This window comes from Pyrus communis, chromosome 1, assembly GCF_963583255.1.
Source record: "Pyrus communis chromosome 1, drPyrComm1.1, whole genome shotgun sequence".
Lineage (NCBI taxonomy): Eukaryota > Viridiplantae > Streptophyta > Magnoliopsida > Rosales > Rosaceae > Pyrus > Pyrus communis.
In genome coordinates, this window is record NC_084803.1 from 19752959 (window position 1) to 19768418 (window position 15460).

Consider the following 15460-nt stretch of genomic DNA (forward strand, 5'->3'; position numbering starts at 1 on the left):
AAGGAATACAAGTCCATATAAGAAAGAAAAACTATAATCAAATCTAATCAAGGATTTTCACAATCACACTTAAACTAGAAGTTTACAACACTCCCCCTTGAGTGTATAAATACTGAAGTAGATTCGGCATCATGTAGAAGTTGAGGAAGTCAACTCGTCGGCACTGATTCTCGGAACACGCTATTCTCAATAAGGTAGGAACTTGCATAAGGAAGTAAATCTCACAAAAAAAAAAAAAAAAAAAAAAAAAAAAAAAAAAAAAAACTATGGCTATGGTAAAAACTTGAATAGGGACAAAACCCATAGTCTAAGGAAAAATGCGTGAGTAATGCAAAGTCAAATGAAACGTCTACGGGACGTTATCAGGGATATGATCAACCCAAGGTGAATGCCTCATTAAAACCTAGTTATGTAGCAAAAATCCAGTGGGAAAAATGCTCCTAATCGTAGGGAAAATGAGTACATTAAGATCAAGTAAGTATTCTATAGGATACTCCTCCTGAGTTTGACACAATTCCAAAGAGAACTAGCAATGTTACAACTCAGAAAGTTTACGCATACTTATTCCTTGAACAAGCTTCTGAAACGTTATCTTCAGTAGTGATTTGGTGAAGAGGTCGGCCTGATTATCTTGTGAACATATTTGCATGACTTCAATCTTCTAATACTCTTGTTGTTGATGTGAAAAGAAGAATTTTGACGCAACGTGCTTGGTGTTGTCTCCTTTGATGTAACCCTTCTTGAGTTGTTCGATGCAGGTTGCGTTATCTTCATAGATTGTCGTCGGGACATCAACGACGGCGTAAAGATCGCATGAGCTTCAAATATGGCCCACAACTGCTCTCAACCAAAAGCATTCCCGAGTTGCTTCATGTAAGCCGATAATTTCAGCATGGTTAGACAAAGTGGTAACTAAGGTCTGTTTAGTTGACCTTTAAGAGATCCAAGAGATTACGGTACCTCCAACAGTAAAGACATAACCCGTTTCAGACTGCACCTTGTGCAAATCAGATAAGTATCCTGCCTCGACATAACCAACAAGGCAAGAATCGACTCGAGATAAGAGGGTATGACATCACTCGAGTATTCATAGGGATAGAATAAGCCTAAATTCGTAGTATCCTTAAGGTAGTCGAAAATGTCTTTAACACTAGTATAGTGTTTGCGTGTTGGTGCATTACTTTATCTTGTCAAAATATTAACAGTGAAGAAGATGTCAAGTCTAGTGTATTAAGCTAAGTATAATAAAGCGCCTATTGCACTTAGATAAGGAACTTTAGGCTCCAAAATCTCTCCATCATCCTCCTTCAGATGGAAGGGATCTCATTTTGCATATAGCGGTCGAATGACCATAGGAGTATTCGAAGGCTTCGCTTTATCCTCATTAAAGCGGCGCAACACCTTCTGGGTGTAGTTTGTTTGATGTACTAAGATTCCATCCAAACGGTGCTTTATCTTGAGACTGAGATAGTATTGAGTCTTTCCTAGATCTTTCATCTCAAATTCCAAATTCAAGTGCGTGGTAGTTCTCGTGAGCTCTTTAGGAGTTCCGATAAGGTTCATGTCATCGACATATACTGCAACAATTGCAAAATCAGAATGTGACTTCTTAATGAACACACAAGGGCATAGTTCATTATTCACATGTCCTTGAGTAGTCAAATACTCACTTAGATGGTTATACCACATTTTTTTCGGATTGCTTCAAACCATAAAGTGAATGCCTCAGCCTAATTAAGAGCGTGTTCTAGGGTTTGGAAATATTTGATCCAGTCAATGTAAGTCATTCGGGAACTTTCATATAAATTTTCATATCAAGATCCCCATAAAGATACACAGTTACTACGTCCATCAGCTGCATACTCAGTTTTTTGGAAACTACCAAACTAATAAGGTAGCGAAACGTAACCACATCCATAATTGGTGAATAAGTTTCGTCATAGTCAATCCTAGAGGGTTATGAGAAACCTTGCGTAACAAGACGAGCTTTGTAACGCACAATTTTGTTCTTCTCATTACGCTTCCGAACGAAAATCCACTTGTAGGCAATGGGCTTCACATATGGAGGATATAAGTTACAGGTCCAACACCTTACATTTCACAGGCAAATCGAGTTCAACTTGGATTGCTTGTCTCCAGTTTGACCAATTGGTTATACGTCGACATTCATCAACGGAACGAGGTTCAATGTCATCGCTCAACATGATCTCAGTAGCTACTGCATATGCTAATGCATCGTGGACGATCATCTAATTTTTACACCAAACATCATCTAAGCGAGCATAATAGACCAAAATCTCATAATTCTTGGGAGGTGAATTCATCTCTTCAAGTACGCTTCCGTAATCTAGAATTTCCTCATGAGTTGGATAGAATAAGTAGGATACAGTCAGATTCACGGTAGGTTCTTTAGGTACCTGTGTCATGGGTTTCCTTTTCCAGGGGTGTGAATCCTTTGAACCAAGAGGTTTGCTACGCTTATGTATAGGGGCAGATGATTGGCTAGCCGTTAATGTACCTGGATTGCTAAAATTAGCGTCTCGAGCCTCAAGGAGGGAAGTTCATCGTACATTTGGTACATCCATCTTTGCAGGCACATTCGCAGCTCGAATATGTGATCTTGTCACTCGCGCTAGATTGGTGAAAGCATCTGGCATGCTCTGATATATGCTTTGAAGATCTAATATGCGCTGCACTTCAGTTTCAAACTGAGCAGTGCGAGGATCTAAATGAGACAAAGTGGGAGTCGTCCACGATAATTCACATTGTTTATCAGGAACGTTAACGCTTTTATCTCCCCCTAATGACGGGAAGACTATCTCATAGAAGTGACAATTCGCGAAATAAGCGATAAATAGATCTCCTGTCAAAGGTTCTAATAACAAATAATCGAAGGAGAATCATATCCGACATAGATTCCCATCCTTTGTTGAGACCCCATTTTAGTACGTAAGGAAGGTGAAATAAGCACATAGATCGCACAACCAAAAACACGCAGATGCGATATGTTAGGTTCATATCCGATAACCAAATGAAGAACGTTGTATGGTTAGATCACAATAAGCTTCAAGTGGACCAACATGGCTGTGTGTAATAATGCATAGCCTCAAGCAGTGATCGGGAGCTTGGTATGTATGACCAACGATCGAGCAATCATTTGTAAGCGCTTAATGAATGCCTATGCCAAGCCATTTATAGTGTGAACATAGGGTACTGGATGTTCAACTTTAAACTCAATCGACATGCAATAGTCATCAAAAGTTTTAGATGTGAATTTTCTAGCATTATTCAATCGAATCAATTTGATCGGATAATCAGGGTGGTGAGCCCTGAGCTTGATAACCTGAGCCAACAGTTTGGAGAATGCAGCGTTCCTTATGGACAACAAGCACATGTGTGACCAACATGTGGAAGCGTTAACCAAAACCATAAAGTATCTAAATGGTCTGTATGGAGGGTGAATCGGTCCACAAATGTCCCCCTGAATCCTTTGTAGGAAAATAGGAGGATTCGAACGAATCTTGTCATAAGAAGGCTTAATAATAAGCTTTCCCATGGAGCAGGTTTGACACGTGATTCCTTGAATCGAACCTAAACTTTGGGTTAGTGGATGCCTGTGTGATGATTGGAGGATACGACACATCGATGTTCGTCCAGGGTGCAAATGTAATTTCGTGTGTGGTCCTAAAGGTAGAGGCTGGCCACATAGTGGCTTTCTATAGGGTGTATGGTCGTAATATACAAACCACTCGGGATACGCTCCATCTTCTTTAGAATATGCTTCTGGCCATATTAGTAGGAAGTTCTGCACATAAATTCAACTCCGTTTTCTACATAGGTTTCAGCGTGATAATTATTATCTCTAATGTCCTTGAAAATCAACAACATTCTTCTTGTACGCAGAGAATAAAGTGCCTTATCAATGGTCAAAATTGTACCATTGGACAACATTATATATGCCTTACCATATCCTTCGATCAAGTTGGATGAGCCTGAATGGGTTGTCAGATGTGCATTCTTAGGTATGAAGTTAGGGAAATACCTGCGTTCATGCAAAACAGTGTGCGTGGTCGCACTATCTGCCAGACTGCTAACTCCTTCACTAGTTATACCTAGAATGAAAATTAATTTGAATCAGTCACATGCATAAAAGTTCTAAAAACAAATATCCATCCAAAATAATTTTAAGTATTCAAGGATGGTAATTAATTAAAAACTTAATATCCAAAAAACAAATCACCAACAAATAATCCAAACATAAAGGAAAATTGTTCAAAATTAAACCAAAAACACAATGGAGGTTTGGCCACTAGGTGGAATTCGGCCCCAGTGTCTAAATTGCAACTAGAAAAATAGTTTATGTCTAAGATTATAATCTTCCATGGGGGTAATAACCTCTTGAAAGTCAGAAACCTCCATCTTGGTACTCTTCGGTTCATCTACTTGCATAAAGTTTGATTCTTACTTCTTACGATGAGAATGATATTTAGTTACAACCTTCTAGGGAGCACAGCAAACACAGGACCGAAAGCACATATCCCCATCCATGGTTTCAGGTGCTTCGCCCTTATTCTTGAAGTTTGGGGTCTTTGGAGCGAGGTTAGGGCACTTCTGGGCTTTGTTTCCTCCTTTAGATGGGCCTTGGCTCTATTGACCTTGATGGGGTGCCTTTTGGCTACCCCTACCATGCCTATGTTGGAATTTTGGGCTTTTGTTTGTGTTATAATATGCTTCAGGCACAACAATCGCTCTAGTACGTCGAGCTTAATGATTTTTCATCAACAACTGATTCTATTTTTCAGCGAGAAGTAAAAAATAAATCATATCTGAAAACTTAGTGAACTTCTGAGCCTTATATTGTTGTTGCAGGACAATAATAGTCGTACAGAAGTTCGAATAGGTCTTCTCTATAAGATCATCTTCGGTCAAAGTCTCGTTAGAGAACTTAAGAAGTGATCAGATTTGACAAACTTCATAATTATATTCATTCACATACTTAAAGCCTTGGAAGCTCAAATGCTGACAATCATATCTTGCTTCAGGCAAGAAGATGTCCTTTTGGTGATTAAACAATCAGCCAAAGCAACCCATAATGCTCGTTGATCCTCCTCAACAAGGTAATCAGTTTGTAGTGCGTCATGAATATGTCTTCGAATGAAGATCATGGCAATGACTTTATCAGCTTTGCCAACTGGGTTGTCCATCTCATCTTCAATGGAGGGACGCAAATTCTTTGTAGTGAGGTAGAGCTTTACATTTTGGACCCACTTGAGGTAGTTTCTTTTAGAGACCTCCAAAGTGGTCAAGTCGAGTTTGTTCAAATTCGATATATTCCTATCACAAAATGAATGAATAAGATGTGGTTAGTGTAATGGAGAAAAAATCAACTCATTCACACAGGAGTAGAACATTTAGGTTCTAATAAAGATGTGTTGGTTTAAATTTACATGAAAAAACTTTGGGTTTTCATGGGTGATGTTTTTAACAGGTTTTCAAAGGAGGCATGTTTCTAGAAACTTCAGGTTTCCAAATAATTATGAACTTCAGGTTCATATGTTCTTACAAACAAAAACAAATATGCAAATAGAACTTCAGGTCTAAAATTGTAATTGAATTAATTATTTGGACTTTGGGCCATATTTAAAGTGTGGGTGAAAAAATTATAAAACTCAAATTGTCTAAAAAAAAAAAACAAGTAAGCTCGGGGCCTAAAAACATGAGCCAAAGCCCATGGGTAGGCTGAGCAAATTTGTATCGTGAGGCCCAAGCCCAAACCTAGCTAGGGTAGATACGTGTTGACCATGCCCCAATTAGTTTTTGGGCTGCAAGCCCATTAGCAGCAAACAAGCTGCAAGGATAGGGTCCAAGAAATAGAGGCCCAGATGGGCGCTGATCAGGTGCACTGATGCACTTGCTATAGGCTAGGATCTGGTGCATCGTTGGCACATGGACACCATAGAAATCGGGCTAGTGTCACATGTTGGGTCGAGTCATGGTCTTGGACCACATCAAGTGAGCCCAGTAACGAATATGTCACAGGCCGAGAGGGCCAGCCCAATTGGGCTTGGGTTTCAACAAAAAGAACACCCCAGCTTTGCTTGGTGTGGTTAGACGAAGGCCTGTGCTACCGTTACAGGCGACCATGGTCTGGTCAAAATAACTCGAAACGAGTTGTTGTGTTTGACATGGAATCAGGATGGTGTGACTAAAAAGGTCTCAACATCCAAAAACCAAAGAAAAACCTAGGATTTGAATTTGGGTTTTCGAAATTTAAGGAGATTCATACGAATCTTGGCCAAAAACAAGGTTAGCGACGACTGAAAGGTTGTCGAGGATGGCAGCCGTAATGGTTGGCATGGTTGCAGGCCATGCGTATGATGCCGTGAAGGGCGTCGGGGTTTTTGGGCTAAGTTCCAGATGTTTGGAACTTCGGGCTCCAACTGTGGGTCAGGTTTGGGTTCGAAGAACCTCATATATTTCTATATTATAATTCAACGCATATTGACAAATAATTTAATGCATGAGCAGATATAGGATGCAATTCATGGCAATATCAAATTTACGTAATTCAACAATTATGAATATAATGCATACACAATTTATGTAGAATCTAAAATTCGAAAAATGTAAAGTTGAGTCATGCATTATGGCGAATGTTCATGCTATTAAGGCTGCAAAAATATCAAGATAAAAATCATTGTTTTGGAAGAACCTGATTGCGTGATGATATTGATGAACTAGTTTGATGCAGAAAGCTTCTACATCATATTCCAAAGTGCAACGGTAGAACTATGCTAATAACGTGTTGTGACCTATATTTAACTAACATGGAAGGGGACCGGCAACACAGAGAGAGAATAGAGAGAGATGTGATTTTAGGGTTGCGTAGAGGAATGTGTGTTATTCCCCCTTGGCAATGCCTTTATTTATAGTAACAAGAGAAAGAGAAATTGTGACATCCCACATCGCCCAGGGGAGTGATCCTTAAATGTATATTCTCATCCCTGCCTAGCGCGAGGCCTTTTGGGAGCTCACTGGCTTCAGGTTCCTTAGGAACTCCGAAGTTAAGCGAGAAGGGGGCTAGAGCAATCCCATGATGGATGACCCACTGGGAAGTTGCTCGTGAGTTCCCAAAAACAAAACCGTGAGGGAATGGTAAGCCCAAAGTAAACAATTTCGTGCTACGGTGGTGGAGCGGGCCCGGGATGTGTCAGTTTGGTATCAGAGCCTAACCCTGGTCGCGTGTGTGCCGACGAGGACGTCCGGCCTCTAAGGGGGGTGGATTGTGACATCCCACATCACCCAGGGGAGTGATCCTTAAATGTATATTCTCATCCCTACCTAGCGCGAGGCCTTTTGGGAGCTCACTGGCTTTGGGTTCCTTAGGAACTCCGAAGTTAAGCGAGAAGGGGGCTAGAGCAATCCCATGATGGGTGACCTACTGGGAAGTTGCTCGTGAGTTCCCAAAAACAAAACCGTGAGGGAATGGTAAGCCTAAAGCGGACAATATCGTGCTACGGTGGTGGAGCAGGCCCGGGATGTGATCCGTCCTGGGCCGGGATGTGTCAGAAAAAATCATTCTCCTTCAAGGAATACAAGTCCATATAGGAAAAATAACTAAAATCAAATCTAATCTAGGATTTACACAATCACACTTAAACTAGAAGTTTACAGCAAGTTTGGGATTGTGGTGTTTAAAATAAATAAAATAAAATAAAAGCTTATTAAAAAAATATGGAATATTAAATGTGTTTGGTAAAACAAATAAAAAAAAAAGTATTTTTTTTAAATCTGGAATATTAAATGTGTATGGTATACCATGCTTCTAAAAAAAGTGTTTTTTTTTTTTTTTTTTCAAAGTATAGTAATAAATGATGATTTAATGAAATTTTCAAATAGCAAGTATACTCCCACATGTGTTACAAAATTACAATTTTTGCCCCTACATGATTGTTTATAACAATTATTAGATCACATTACATATTCAAAGCAATTTATATAAAGTTTACCAAATACACACACACTGCTTTTTTTTATTTATTAAAATCACTTTTTAATTTATCAAATACTCAACAACTTTATTTTACAACTGTTTATTCTCATAGCATAGCAGAAGCAGTTTTTTGAAAAAGCACAGTAATACCAAACTAGCCCTTAGTAGCATGGTAGACCCTGCTTTTGCTTTTCTATATTTTTCTACTGTCATTGATAGTAGTTTTACAAAAAAACACTTTTTTTTTTTTTGTTTTGCCAAACATGTTTGATGTTCTAGATTTTTTAATAAGCTGCTTTTTAAAAAGCACTACAATCCAAAATCAACCCTAAAAGTAGAGTTTGGGTGGAAAATTTGCAAAAATATTTCTTAGTATTTACGCACATTCTTAATAGTCTAGGTGGTGTTTGTGCAAATGTCGCAGATATTTTTATTCTTTAAATTAAGGAACAAAAACACACATAAAGGTCATAAAATTCCTAGAGTAGAAACTAATGGCTTGTTTGGTACCCTACTTGAATCTAACTTTTTAAACTTAAAAACAATTTTTAAGTTTTAAGCCTTAAAAACTTGTTTGGTATGACTTTTAAAAAACTGAATTCAAAACTAACTCAAAAATATAATCTATTATCCAAAAACATAAAAAATGAGTTTTTAAACTTAAACTTACTCTTTTCTTTTCTCTCTTTTGTCCCCTCTCACTTCAAATCTGTCTTTCTTTTCTTCTTGCTCTCCTCTTTTTTTTTTTCTTTTTTTTTTTAACCTTTTTCATCTCTTCCAATCCGTTCTTTTCATTCTCTCGATTTTTTCTCTCACTCATTTTTCTCTTTGTTTCGTCCGATCCTCTCTTCTTTCTCTTTTCTTCAATCATCTCTTACTTTCTTTTCTCCTCTCTCCTCTTTCTCCCTCTCTTTTTAGATCTCTTTATCTAGTTTAAATCATAAGATTTAAAAATTTTAAATCGCAAACCAATCAAGTTTTGAGTCTTTAAGAAAATTGTTTTTAAAAAATGTTCTTAAGAAATGTTTTAAGAAATGATAAAAAATCTTCAAATAGGATACCAAAGAGGCCCTAAAATATTTCATTCATATGGATGTACCTTCTTCTACCTTACAACACAAATATATCAAACAAGGCATTACATCCCATGTCACTTACACCAATTACTTGTTGAACTACATTTCGACAAATATATCAAACGGAACAAAAAAAACATATAGGTAAGACTAACAAGTTCAATGGATGACTGTTTTTTTTTTTTTATAAGATGGAACTGAGAAGGAGATCAGTAAGTCATAAGGGGTGACCCACTACAATGGACATCAGAAGCGTCGGAGATCCTTTGTTTCGGAGATAATGTCGTCATGGCAGCAGCATCGACGTCCAGATTCAGATAAGTTTTCCTCTTTTGCGTCTCTGAACTCGCCTTCTCATCTGAAGCTTCAGCAATTGGACTCAAGGGCTCCACTTCCTTTTGGGGGGCAGACAGCATGGCTTGAGCTTCTGCCACCACCGATGCATTATCATCGGTAGCATATAGAATCTTCTGTATAGCAGCAACAACCTGCGTAAGGAATAAAAACCATTAATTTCCACTGCCTATCAGTCATATGGAAAAGTTTCCGGTAATTCTGATGAGACATCCAGAAAAAATCAAAACAGAAGAGTGGAAGTACAGTACAGTTAGGTTTTCAATCTCAGGACTCTGGCAAAGTATCTCAATATCCCTGAGCTTCGCAAAGTAGAAGTCCCTCTCCTTCTCAAGGCTATCCACCGATAGCTTCAACTCCGTGATCTGCATTCAAATTAGTATTAGACCATCTAACATTCATTGATTGAATTCTCATTCATACTCAGACTAAAAGCACCACCTGTTCATCATACGCAGGGGTTGTAGGGCCTCCACTAGAAGAAGGCCTCGAGGTCTTCCCTGATTGACTAGCGGAGTTCACAGAAGGTGCTACATCATTTCTTCGAGCAGTGTGGGAGGACTGAGATCTTTGGGGAGCTGCTGCACCCTTAGCTGATGATTGCAATTGGGCACCTCTCTTGTTTCCTTCTTTCCCTCCTTTGCAAGCTTCTCTCCTCTCCGGAGCGTTGTAACTAACAGTGACAATAAAAGGCATATCATTTATATGCAAAATTTTCCCTTAGTTACTGCTAACGAACAAACAACTTTGTTCTTTCTTTCAAATATGCAGCCCCAAAGGAACTTAACTTGTCATTGACGAGTGCAGACTTGAGTACGAATATATCGTCATAATATGCAGAGCATAGCGGAGAAAATAAAGGTCCAAGGTGCTAAACAAGAGAAGGCAAGTCCAAGGTACTAACCAAACCGAAAGCAAACACTTGGGAGAGAGCATAGATACTAAGTATAGGATTCGAATTTTGATTTCGATTTTCAACAACAGCAGGAAATTGAATCAAAATGAAGTTTCGCAAGAATTCGAGTTCTACATTCAAATATGGATGAAGTCCATTTGATTCAAACATATACAGCATGCCTCAACAGAATTACAAACACTTGATAGTTCAACTTGCAACAAAATGTAACACCCAGATAACATCATAATAGCGATATCATTAGCATAAATAGTTGTTGAATGGAAGGGAATTCTCATACAACGTACACAATTATGGCTAGAGCTTACTTGTTCATACTGCCTCCATTGACAGAATCGCAGTACCGCTTCATCCATTGCATGAACTCCAGATTATCGAGCGGCCTTCCCTTCACAAGCTTGCTCACTTCAATGTGCTAAAAACGCCCAATACACACAAAGAAAACAAAAATGGTAAACACATAGCATAAATTCAAGAAAAAATGAAGATCAAATCTACTCCAATTATATTTAATAAATTACAAGGAAGAAAGCAAAGAAAATTGAACCTTGGTGATTTTGAGTTTGTTGAAAACGTCCTGAAGGACCTTGTAGTTCTGAATCATCTCGTACTCGCTCTTGGCATCAAAATTGACCTTGTGCATCGGCACGATACCATTATGAACGGCATCCATGAGTTGGCAGTGAACGGCACCGGAACACGCCTGAAAAATGCAGATTAGAAAATCGATGGGCGAAATCGAATCGTAAGAGAGTAAATTCGAAATGGAAAAGGTTGGGGTTTAGGGTTTGGAGAAAGTACCTCTTCGACTTTGCTGAGATTGAGATGGAGAGTTGAGTTGATCCAGGCCAAGATCTCGGTCCTGCCTACGAAGTAAGCGCCGTCCATCATACCAATATTCGTCGCCATTGGAGATTTTGGTAAGGTCTCTGCGTCCCTGTAGAGAGAGAGAGAGAGAGAGAGAGAGAGAGAGAGGAATTTAAAACTGGCAGGAGTTTCGGGGAGCGGGATCTTTTCAATAGAAATTCAAAAGTGGCTTTCGGACCGAACCAGTTGTCTGGAGATTTGGATATCTGGGCTTCTAACCCGCTTTGTGGAAGCCCAATATTCAGGCTGCTTCTTGCAAGTGCATTTGTGACTATTTTTGTTTTGGTCAAACGATGTCAGAAGCACATTGGTGGAATGACTTAGTTGAGACATTTGCAATAAGAGAATTGATTTTCGTACTATCTTTTGACCTTTTGCACTCATACGTTTAAATACGAGGCACTCCCATTTGCAAAAAAGTAAAAAAGGGAGTGCCTTGTATTAACTTTTGAGGTACAAATACTCTAATTTGGGTCCACATAGATAATAGATACTAATATGAGTTTGATACACGAGATGCATGTATATATTGGGGGATGATATGGATACTTGGATACGAGGTGGATACTCACGAAGACGAATGGGAATGTAAGGAATAAAATAAAATTTGTCTATTAGATTGTAAAGACGAGGTGCAGTAGGTTGCACACAACGATGTTATAATTTTCTAAAATCTCTTAAATTTTTGTAGCACTAATAACAATTAAATTGATTGAATTTATAAGCTGATCGATGATACAAAAGTATCTATCATTAAAGTCACCATCATAGACTGATAGCTCAAATCTTTGTCATAAAATGACATGCATCTGCATCATTGACACATTGGCATATAAATTATTAAAATATTTAGTCAATTGGCCAACAATTTCAAGGTGCATCTTATTGACTAATGAAGATTAATTATTAGCTAATCAACACTTAAACCTACTACAAGCACCAATCCAATAATCTCAAAAAACAGATGGATTCATACTGAAAAATAAAATAAAATAAAACAAAAAATTATTGATCAATCATACATACATCTCTCTCTACAACTTAAGGGGCACAATAATATGATGATGAAGGAGAAGATGGGAATTTCCCCAGGACTTGTAGGGCTTCTTTCATTGTTGGTCTCTTTTGTGGGACAGGCGACGCACAATTGTACCCTAACTTGAACAAGGACAACAAGGCCTCCTCTTTGCCCTCCAATTCACCTCTAATTGCCATATCTGCCATCCTGAAGGCCTTGCAGCTATCATCGACTCCAAGCCCTGCCTCATCCACAACCACAACTTTCCCGGTTAGCAGCTCAAGCAATATCACCCCAAATGAGTACACATCCCACTTTGGGTTGGGCTTTAGGCTCCGAAGCGACTCGGGGCAATGATAAGGCGATGTGCCCATGGAGCTAGGACTCGGACTTGGACCTGGACTAGGTCCTAGTCCAAAGTCCTGAAAGCCATCTCGCGAAGTCATTGATCTCTTGCTTCCAAAATTTCTTGTCGAGCTACCCATTTTGTAACTTGTGTCGCCGGACAAAAGTCTCTCGAGTCCAAAATCACCAATCCGGGGCTCCATGTCCGCATCTAGGAGAATGTTGGTAGGCTTGAGGTTCCCATGGACGTGCTTCTTCTCGTGGAGGTACGCGAGCCCACGGGCAACGCCTTTCGCTATCTTGAGCCTCGCTTCCCACGGTAGATGACAAGGCGATGAGCCCACCTTCCCTGAAATTTTTAGGACACAATTAGTACCAAATTTGGAAAAAAATCTCACTCACATTGTCACTTATTAGACAAAATTTAGAGACAGGTGACAGAAACAAAACAATAGCGTGACCATAGAAGCAAACAAGTGGCTATATTATCATGTAAGTTGAATTATTGTGTGTGACCATCGCTATCGCAAGACTTGTGGGGTACGTAACGGTTGACCTGAAGCGTTAACAAATGTTCAGTTTGACCTACTTCACCGTCGAGGAGAAGTATTTTAGTGTGACCGCCACACCGTCATGGTCGGTTTTCAGAGCATGTTAGCAAAACTCGATACAATTGCACTAACATGCGCATACACAAATACCAGACGAAAAACAGAGAGGGACAGAAAGAACTCACTGTAACGAGCGTTTGCGAGGCTGCCATTTGGGACGAAATCATAGATGATGAGCTTCTCATCAACCCCCCAATAGAATCCACGAATTCGAACCAGGTTCGGGTGAACCAATTTGGCCACGAGCTTGATTTGGTTCTCGAAATCCTTGAACCGGTCCACACTCTGCTCCCCGATCCTCCGAACTGCCAACGAGCTTCCGTCTTCAAGCACTGCCTTGTACATTATGCTCGAACCGGTGGCGCCCAGAATGTACGCCGAGGCTTTGAGCAGTGTCTCCAGTTCTAGCTCCTTTTCGCCATCGACGGTGACCAAGGTCCCGCCTTTGCTCTGCTCCTGCTCTTGCTGCCGTTTGATTTCGTGACTCTTTTGGGGATTCTGCTCCGTCTGATGTTCTTCGGAGTCGGAGGCTGTCGTGTCGGAGCTGTCTTCGTCTTCGCCTCGCTTTCTCAAGCAAGACCATCTGGTGAACCCTTTCGATTCTGACGAGGAAGACGACCACTCGTTGACTACCGGCGTTGAATTCGTATTAGCTTCTTTCTTCAGCGTTGCTGTGATCTCGGCCTTGGTTCTCTTCTTCTTCTTCAATCTGTAAATGTACAGGAAAATCAGCACGAGGATTCCGATTCCGGCTATGTCGCCGGCTACAATTCCGACAATGACGGCCGGTCTGAGCCCGGTCTGGCTCTGCTGCGAATGCTCATTTGCAGACATAGGCGAAACGGCTTCTGGGTTCCTGGGAATTGCAGCAATTGCCGGAGGAGAATTCGGAGACGAAGCATTGGGTGAAGAGGAAGGAGAGGAAGGAGAAGAAGGAATCGGACATGGGTTCTTGGTCGGTGGGCCACACAGATCAGGATTGCCGGTAAAAGACCCAGTTTCTTGGTTCAAGAACACCTGAGATTCCGGGAGTTCGCCGGTGAGATTGTTGACAGATAGGTCGGTTTTGGCGTTACCTGGAATTCTCTCGGAAAACTGCGGTGGGATTTTCCCGGAAATTCCGTTGTGGGAGACGTTTAAGTAACTCAGACTGTTGCCGCCGAAATCAGACGGCAGGGAGCCGTTGATCAGATTCGAAGACAGATCCAAAACCTGAACGGATTCGAACCCGCTGGGAAGGCCGCCGGAGAAATGATTATTCTTCAAAGAAATGATCGTTAGAGAGGGCAGTGAAGACAGATTGATGGGCAATTTTCCCGCCAAGGCATTGTCGGAGAGGTTGAGACTCTGGAGGTTGGTGAGCTGCGACACCGCGTCCGGCAACTCGCCGGAGATTAAATTGTACGACAAATCAAGAACCCGAAGCTTCGTGGCGTTGAAGAGCGACTGTGGGAGCGACCCGTTGAGGGAATTGTTGGAAAGATCGAGACTTTGAAGGTGTTCGATCATGCCAAGGTTGGCAGGGATGGAACCCAGAAGCTGAGAGTTGGGAAGATTCAAACCTACGACTCTTGGGTAGTTTTCCGACGATAGTGTCGGCGGCGCCGCGCAAACGACGCCTCTCCATGAACACGGCGTCTCGTCGTACGAGTTCCAGGTTGCAAGAACGGACTGAGGGTCTCGGAGGATAGAGAACTTGAAAGAAAGTAAGATAAGTCCGTCTCTGTCGAGAGCAGAAGATTGGACCGAGAGAAGAAGAAGAAGAAAGCATGGTAAAAAATGGAGGCTTTGGGAGCTCATGATGTTTCTGCACTGGAATCCCACATTTCTCTCTCTAGAAAACACAGATAGATATAGTATAGAGAGAGAAAGAGAGAGGAGCGAGATTTAATAATTTATGGGAAAAGTGCGGCCATGTGAGAGGGAGGAGTTGTTAAATATTATGGGGAAAAAGTGGGCGTTGGGATGAACAGTTCACAAGATTGGTACCAATATGCTCTGTGTTTTTCGCAACAGCTGATAATCTGCTTAAGCTGTTCAGCTGTTGCAGATGGTGATTAAATGCTTTCACCGTTTGGATTCTTGCCTCATCTCCCTGAGATGCTCAACATTTAAGAAACAAAAGAAATAGAAATCCAAGAGAAAAAAAAAAAAAAATAATGGAGGCGCAGTGAATGGCATCTTTTGGTACGTGACACGTAGGTGGAGTTTGGGGAGTTACAAAAGCTTTTCTCCTGTTAGATTGACTTTACAAAACCATTTGCTCTTATTTTATTTAGG

The 15460-nt window shown here is 40.4% G+C and overlaps 2 protein-coding genes across 2 annotated transcripts; both read right to left on the reverse strand.

The window, feature by feature from the left end:
* Positions 1–9065: 9065 nt before the first annotated feature.
* On the reverse strand, positions 9066–11308 carry LOC137719004 (microtubule-associated protein RP/EB family member 1C-like). Its single transcript, XM_068458394.1, has 6 exons — positions 11141–11308; positions 10887–11042; positions 10648–10754; positions 9865–10096; positions 9675–9788; positions 9066–9557 (listed from the first exon to the last, which is right to left on the reverse strand). The coding sequence occupies exons 1-6, from the start codon at positions 11246–11248 to the stop codon at positions 9279–9281; spliced, it is 996 nt and encodes a 331-aa protein (XP_068314495.1). The 5' UTR covers positions 11249–11308; the 3' UTR covers positions 9066–9278.
* A 708-nt stretch (positions 11309–12016) lies between these two features.
* On the reverse strand, positions 12017–15087 carry LOC137743093 (probable LRR receptor-like serine/threonine-protein kinase At4g37250). The gene is made up of 2 exons (XM_068483006.1): positions 13306–15087; positions 12017–12918 (listed from the first exon to the last, which is right to left on the reverse strand). Exons 1-2 carry the CDS (start codon positions 14978–14980, stop codon positions 12248–12250), a joined length of 2346 nt encoding a protein of 781 aa, XP_068339107.1. The 5' UTR covers positions 14981–15087; the 3' UTR covers positions 12017–12247.
* Between the last annotated feature and the right edge of the window lie 373 nt (positions 15088–15460).